At 35.3% G+C, this 7,808-nt stretch overlaps 1 protein-coding gene across 5 annotated transcripts; it reads right to left on the bottom strand.

Moving 5' to 3' along the window:
• Window positions 1-563: 563 nt before the first annotated feature.
• Window positions 564-7,415, bottom strand: LOC139130069 (nucleolin-like). Of its 5 annotated transcripts, none has more exons than XR_011551774.1 (7): window positions 7,053-7,415; window positions 6,046-6,122; window positions 5,232-5,440; window positions 4,458-4,858; window positions 3,866-4,018; window positions 3,550-3,640; window positions 564-892 (listed from the first exon to the last, which is right to left on the bottom strand). XR_011551774.1 is itself a non-coding variant. In XM_070695788.1 (5 exons), exons 4-5 carry the CDS (start codon window positions 4,802-4,804, stop codon window positions 3,997-3,999), a joined length of 369 nt encoding a protein of 122 aa, XP_070551889.1. In that variant the 5' UTR covers window positions 4,805-4,858; window positions 5,232-5,440; window positions 6,046-6,122; window positions 7,053-7,415; the 3' UTR covers window positions 3,865-3,996. The 5 variants fall into 5 exon arrangements, 1 of the variants encoding a protein (XP_070551889.1); XR_011551772.1 differs by lacking the exon at window positions 7,053-7,415 and adding an exon at window positions 6,449-6,685; XR_011551771.1 differs by lacking the exons at window positions 564-892; window positions 7,053-7,415 and adding an exon at window positions 6,449-6,685 and having other exon boundaries at window positions 3,181-3,640.
• Between the last annotated feature and the right edge of the window lie 393 nt (window positions 7,416-7,808).

Here is a 7,808-nt window from a genome sequence, read left to right as displayed (position 1 = left end):
TAAATAAATAAATAAATTATTATTATTATTATTATTATTATTATTATTATTATTATTATTATTATTATTACAAGTTTAGGGGCTATAAGTATTATATAGAAATGTAATAACACTAGTTCATTGAAGCTCTGGGAATTCTGAAAAAGAGGTGTTGTTTATTTTAATTTTGTCAAAAGGGGTGACTTCTAATTGTTGTACGTGCAGCGCAGAATTATACATAATACTGTACGGAGAGAGGGACATCATCAGGCCAAGGAGTAATTAAATGCTAGTCGGAAAAGTGACACTAAGCAGTTTAAAGCGATACCCAGCAGGCCCAGACTTTTAACTTGTGTGCGAACTTTATGGATACACATTCAATCGGAAGCCATAGAACAGCGCCACAAACGGCAAAAATTAGAGAGGCACCTTTTTCATCATATAGGCAAAAATCAATGTATTATTGCCTTATTTGTATTGTACGGTGATTGTTTTAACAGCACAATGGCAAATTAACTGTAATGTTATTGAAAAATTACTTCAAACCATAACATAAATGATCAAAACAGGCACGTGCATATAGAATAAAACATTTTTTTTTATTTCTTGAAGTGACAAGACTCAAATAAATTACATGTACCGGTAACAAAGTTTCGGGCAAACATCTTTTACAAACTCTCTGAATATCAAAAGTAACTTATCCCACAAAGTTGCATTTTAAAAAGGGACAAATAAAGAGCTAAACAAAAAATATAGGAAACGAAAAGGAAAGGTACACAGAAACTGAAAAAAATACAAATTGAAATGATCAAATACCTTTATTTTAAATACAATCTGAAAAATACAAACAAAATTAAAAATGAGAATACTTGAAATCAAATGGACACCTTGCAACTTCCAGGGTCGTTGTATTCTGTAAATAGATAAGCAAAACAAGGTTATTTACATCTGTACTTGTTAGTATATATACTAAATCATAATGAAAGCATTTAGAAGTATTTCATTTTTATTTTCATGCTAAAAATTTAACTTTTCCAATGATATTTTATGTTAGATAAACCTGAAGGAAGTTTCATTTGAACATGTGAAAACATCCTAAAATGGTAAATTTACATTTAATTCATCATTACATATACTGGACTCACCATAAAGATGACTTTTCAAGCATCAATTTTAAATTGAACAAGTCGTTGATGGCACAGTCCCCACTTGTTCATTGGTACTTTAATTACAAGTCCTCAGAGAGGATAGAGTCCTCTTCATTAATTAGGTCTATGATAAAAATACTGTGATACAGATGGCGCTAAATGGCCAAGAATGAGTTCCACGGTGGTGAAAACATAAAACCAATGTAGGCCGCCATCCTAATTACAAAAGGTCATTAAATGAGTCAAATAGTAATGAATCAACAGGATGTTGCCGAACATTTTTGCATACTATCCTAACACTAATAGATTATCACCGGTACCATATTTCATAAAGTTTGATGCAGTATTTACTAACTATGAGATCAACATCTGTACCGAGTTTCATCAAATTTTGACGCAGTATTTGTGGATATATAACTCTAATTAGGAAAGTTCATTAAATAAGCAATTACAAATTAATTAAAATGACACTGATAAATGCCTTTTTCATTGTTAAAGCAATGTAAGCTTAACATCTGTACCAAGTTTCATGAAATCTGATGCAGTATTTCTCGACATATCAGTCTAATTATGAAACTTAGGTAATTGACATGATACTGCTACATGCCGTTCAACAAATCAATGTGCATATGTATGACATAGGTCAATGTCCTTATACCAACTTTGAATGATACTGGTGGAAAGATGTCTGAGTTATGGCTCTGTACATGAAAAGATCGTAACAAAATGGCCGCCATGCAGCCATATTTAATCTTACTGTCTAAAAAATCTATATGCATATGTATGACATAAGTCAATGTCCATGTACCAACTTTGAATAAAATCGGTTGAGACTTGCCAGAGTTATGGCTTTCGACATGAAAAAAAACCATAACAAAATGGCCGCCATGTGGTCATATTGGATCATATCGTGAAACAAATCGACATACATATGTATAACATGAGTCAATGTCCTTGTAACAACTTTGAATAAAATCGGTTGAGATATGATTGAGTAATTGCTCCGTACATGAAAAAATTGTAACAAAATGGTGGCATGGTAGCCATATCGTGTTCATATGTATGACATAGGTCAAAGTCCTTGTACAAAGTTTGAATAAAATCCATTTAGACGGGCCTGAGTTATGGCTAAGGACATGAAAAAATTGTAACAAAATGGCTGCCATGCGGCCATATTGGATCATATCATGAAACAAATTGACATGCATATGTATGACATAGGTCAATGTCCTTGTACCAACTTTGAATAAAATCGGTTGAGATATGTCTGAGTTATGGCTCCGTACATAACAAAATTGAAATAAGATTGCCGCATGGCAGCCATATTGGATAATGTTGTGAAACAAATTGATGTGCATATGTATGATGAAGGTCAATGTCCTTGTATTAACTTTCAATAAAATCGGTTGAAACATGTCGGAGTTATGGCTCTGTACATAAAAAAATTGTAATAAAATGGCCGCATGGCGGCCCATTGGATCATATCACAAAACAAAGCAACGTGCATATGTATGACATATCAAGTAATCCTTGTACCAAGTTTGAATGAAATCGCTCCATGTATCTCTGAGATATCTGCGTGAACAGACGGATGCATGGACAGCAAACGCACACACTGACACACGCTCGGACATGACCAAACCTATAAGTCCCCCCGGACGGTATCTTGGGGACTAAAATACAAGCATCAATTTAGTAAAAATATGATTCATAGAAAGAACCAGATTTCAATGTTTTTATTTACATATTGGTTTGTTATTGACTTAATTAATTTGTTCTTTACATGTTTATTTTATCATGATTTATCTTTACTTTTATCACTATGGCCATCATTATTTCACGTTGCTTATTTGGTTCTGTATGAACCCCTTTGTGTTTTTGGCACTTTCACATGACTGGGATTGGTCATCACATTATGCTCCCTTACCATAAGTTCTAATTTCTTTAAACCATTATGGCCAGGTACTTTACTATACTGGTCCATTCCTTTCGTAATCTCATGATGGATACTCTCTCACCGTTCTGTGAGGAAACCAAAGCCAAACCCTGTTTTCAATCTGAGGGATGACATGATCTTCTAACATATGCATTTTGGGGGGTACACTTTCATTAGGAAAGTGTTCTCTGTAATATGCCATTAAATGTGATATGTTTCCCTTCCTAATCTCATGATGGATACTCTCTACACCGTTCTGTGAGGAAATCAAAGCCAAACCCTGTGTTTTCAATCTGAGGGATGACATGATCTTCTAACATATGCATTTTGGGGGTACACTTTCATAAGGAAAGTGTTCTCTGTAATATGCCATTAAATGTGATATGTTTGAACTGAGAATGCTAATATATTCATCTGACATTCTATTGCTTGTACTCTAAAGATTATGGCAGGCTGCAAATTTTGAAAATATTGGCTTATACAGACCACAAATGTGTGCAGCCTGTTCATTGAGCTATGGGCATATTCTTGCTGTGGTCCTGATGACGCTCTTGCACAACGTTTGAATGTTTTCTTCCTGAAACACAAAAAATAAAAAAAAGGATATGATAACTTTCTTTCAAAGAAGCAAACAGAGTTGTTTCACTGAAAGTAGGTCAAAATAATGTAGACGAAATACATCTTCTGTAGTATATATATAACACACAATAAATCTGACACTGAAAGCTTGAAAATCATGACAAGCAGAATACTGAACCTTTTAATGACTTTAGCAACAAGTGTACAGTTGTAAAACACATACTTTACAGCACTCGTTCACATGATTTCCGATGAATGCCTGCCCGTGGTAAGAATGACGTCCAACACCAAATGACTGCAGAGCTTGGTCAATACCGCAGACTACAAAACCACATTGTTTTGGCAGTTTCGCTTTTACGTCTGTATCTTCGGATATCTAAGAAAACAAAGATAAACACTGTGTTGTCTGGAAATGACTGCACTACAAATGTGCACAAGCCAAATTCTGAAAATGCAGCATAGACATGACTGTGCACTTGAGATTTACAATGTTATTGCTTATCATCACAAAAATGATCTTACTTCTGGTATCAATATGCCATTTTCAAAGATGAAGGAGACCCTCTGAGATCTCAGGTTGCTAGACAGGTTATCTGTGGGTGTTCTCACATGATACAGGAAATTTAACACCATGCTAAACAAACATTACATGTTTATTTAACATGGCAACTATTCCAGTTTGATAAAAAGTTTGACTTGGCTAGCAACTCACTGCCACTGAAATTAATTGTGTCTCACAAGATTTCAAAATTATCACAAAATCATGTATTTTTATTTTGTTAATGTAGTATGGTCTTCTATTCATAAATACTAACCTGTCAGCTTCTTCACTGAGTTCCTGCACTTTCTCCTGGGCTTTTTTAACTTTGCCCAAGGTCATTAGTGGCGGTCTGTCATCATCTTCACTGTTGTCATCATCATCATCATCATCATCATTGTCACAGTCATCATCAGCAAGGAGAGCCTTTTCAACACTATCAGCCAAGGTCTTAGCTTCTTCTTGGAGTTCTTTCGCTTCACACTGTAATGTCTCGACTTGTTTCAACATGGCTACATATGTGTCAAATCCAGCAGGCTTCAGCACGGGTTCATCAATGTCATCATCTCTCTCCAGAGTCGTGATGATCTTGATATCCAGTACTGCACAGCTAGCTTCCATCATGGTGAAAAACTTTTAAAACAAGCCAGGACTGATGTGCAACCCTGGGACTGCAACCTGTGATAAAATATAAGGGTTAGCACATGTATCTTTTACTTTTAATGTATGACAATATCTTGTAACGTTCATACCTACCTATTTATGAAGAAAACACTACATACAAATATACAACAACTAGATTGATCACAAATGCTGACATATGTGCTGCCTTCATTGTCAACTTGTTTTCGCATATAGCTTCACTAATAAACTTCTATTTGTGCACACCGTTATGGACATAGTGGCATGCATACATGTAGATAGGTCACAGTGTGGTCTGTTGAACTGTTCAGAGAAAGGTAAAGTGAACTGATTGAAACAGAACAGAGCTATATGTTTAGTTGGTCAATGGAAGCAAACAACATAGTGGATTGAATTGATTAGTACATACTCTGTGCAGTGGTACATTGAAAAGTGGCTTTCTGACACTATTGTAGTGCTGCATGGCATGCCTTAGGTTTCCGTCAGTTGAAAGAAATTCACTGTGACACTTTCTGATATCATCAAGGGTTCTCTTCTTCATTGATGACAATGGTTGTTCCTCCTTCGGCAACTGTGCTTGTTCCTTGCTGATCACACAGCATACGCAAAAATATTTCCCTAAAATATTTCAATGTGAGGAAGACAAGGAACAAAAACTGACATAATTACTTAAAAACCTTCTTAGGTATAGACATGACTGGTGTTCATGAAGTCAATTTGATGTGCATGTGTGAACTCTTGGAACGGATGTACCTGTAATATGCAAACTTATCAATTTAAAAATGTATTTCAAAGAAATTCATGGTTACTACATTTTGCATTGCCAGTATACATATTAATACTATGTGTAAGAATTAAATTGAGAAATAAACACAAGAATTTCTACAGAGGAAAACAATCATTTGTCAATAGCTTGCAAATATTTATCAAGATCTGACCCACTGTGTACCCCTTCCTTTAAATTTATCTGACTAATCAATGTTAGCTGTGAATGTCTTAAGTCAACGAAAAACTACAACAAATTATCATAATTGTGTTCTACAGCATATCATACACAATGCATGCTGATTATTAACAGTCGCACATATTGCAAACTGATAGGTCAAGGACGTACACATGTAAATCATAGGTAAAACTGAAGTGTACACAATAAACTGTCTGTCCTGTCAGTGCCTCAACTTTTCTTATGTATAAATCATAGCATGCAAGTATACATTTCATACCATTTGGTCCAGACAATCCATAACTCTTGGCCAGATACTCATAATCTCTCATCATCCGTGCTAATAGTGTCTTGTCGCTGAAATAAATCAAAGTGGAATGTAAGACAATTGTCCACACCATTCTAAATTAATGCCCATGTTTCTACACATCAATGCATTTTGTACATGCAAGAAAACAACTTTGCCTTTTGTACTATTTAATGTAGGTATCATATTTATGCTGCATAAGTTTGGTCAGATTTGCACATTGTTTTTCAGATTTTTGGATCAGCAGTATAATGCATGTATTAAACTTGGATAACCAATATGTATGTATCTTAAGTTCCAAATATTGTACCAAAATAGATATACGGTACAATCTGTTCATTGTTTAGTAAAACACAGTATGCATGTTTAGACTTACTTCCACTTTGTGCCATCCAGTTTGTCTACCTGACCTCTGTTAACAGCTAAAGCTATTTCTAAATTGTAATAGGAATCAGGTGCTGCAAATGTACTCCAAATCACTGTATTATCTGCTACATTTGGATTACTGATGTTAGCAACTTGGTAAACCATTCTCATGGTTCCCTGACCCTTGTCCCCACCTAACTTTATCCAAATTTCACTGGTAGGTATTGTACCATGCCAGGTAAGTTTGCTAGGCCTGAAGACAAATATGAACAAGATGCAAAAACAACAGTAACACATATATTCAGTAATATGTCATAACAAGATTACTTATCCAGTCTCTCTCTACATGATCATAATAGAGTTTGCACACAATCCCAAAAGTCTGACTGCAAGCCTGCTGTCCCAATATTAATACTCATGTGCTTGTATAAGAGCATATAAGAATAATCTAGAACTTTTATTGACATGCTAATTACTGTTCTAAAATTCTCTCTCTTACACAACTAATTAAATTTCCAGAAAATTCCAAACATGACTTATTAAATTCATGGTTGTGAGGTCATGAAGGACAGTGACCTTGATGAGTGTGGGGGAGAATGACCTGCATAACATACCTCACTTCCAATATTCACATGCCATGCCTTGAAGTAACGCCGTAATTTCCTCTTGGCTGCCCATGTTGTTCCCATAGCAACTTTCAAGTGAAGGCCAGCACCTGGAGGTATATCAGGAGTGAGTCCCAAGATCTGGAGGATTTTCCTTCTTGTCCTTTTGTTGGTGTCACACCTCCTCTCACTCAGCTGCAGCATCGCATCACCACCACTGACAATGTCTCTCCTCTGACTTAACTGCAACACCCTCTGACGTCTTGTCCTAGTGCTAGCTTCTGAGGTTGTTTTTCGTGGCTTTGGTGTATATGTTAAACACAATGGCTGAAAAAAATCACACCAAAAATTGAAAACCAAATTTATCTTTCAAAAGTATATGTGGGTGATAAATTCATGAAATTGGACTAGCTCATTACTTGATGAAATTAATTTGTTGAACCACTACCAGGTAACACATGTACTACAAAACCAATAAATGTTATTACAAATACAAATTTACAAATTATCATATTCCATGATAGCTTTATCAGAAGAATTTACTCCAAAATCTAACTGTATATTGATATGTGGGTATAGATCAGCAAGAGTAATGCTGGTAAAAACTCACCTGGCCCTTGGTTTTAACCTTTATCGAACTATCATCACTTCTGTTTGCTTCTATTTTTTTCTTGACAAGAGTTGTTTCCATTTCTTCATACTGTAGCAGCATATGCACCGCTGATACATTCTGCAGTACAATTTCTGCGGCCTTCACTGCACATA

The sequence above is a fragment of the Ptychodera flava genome, chromosome 3, assembly GCF_041260155.1.
Source record: "Ptychodera flava strain L36383 chromosome 3, AS_Pfla_20210202, whole genome shotgun sequence".
Classification (NCBI taxonomy): Eukaryota; Metazoa; Hemichordata; class Enteropneusta; family Ptychoderidae; genus Ptychodera; species Ptychodera flava.
This window is presented reverse-complemented; position numbering and strand designations above follow the sequence as displayed.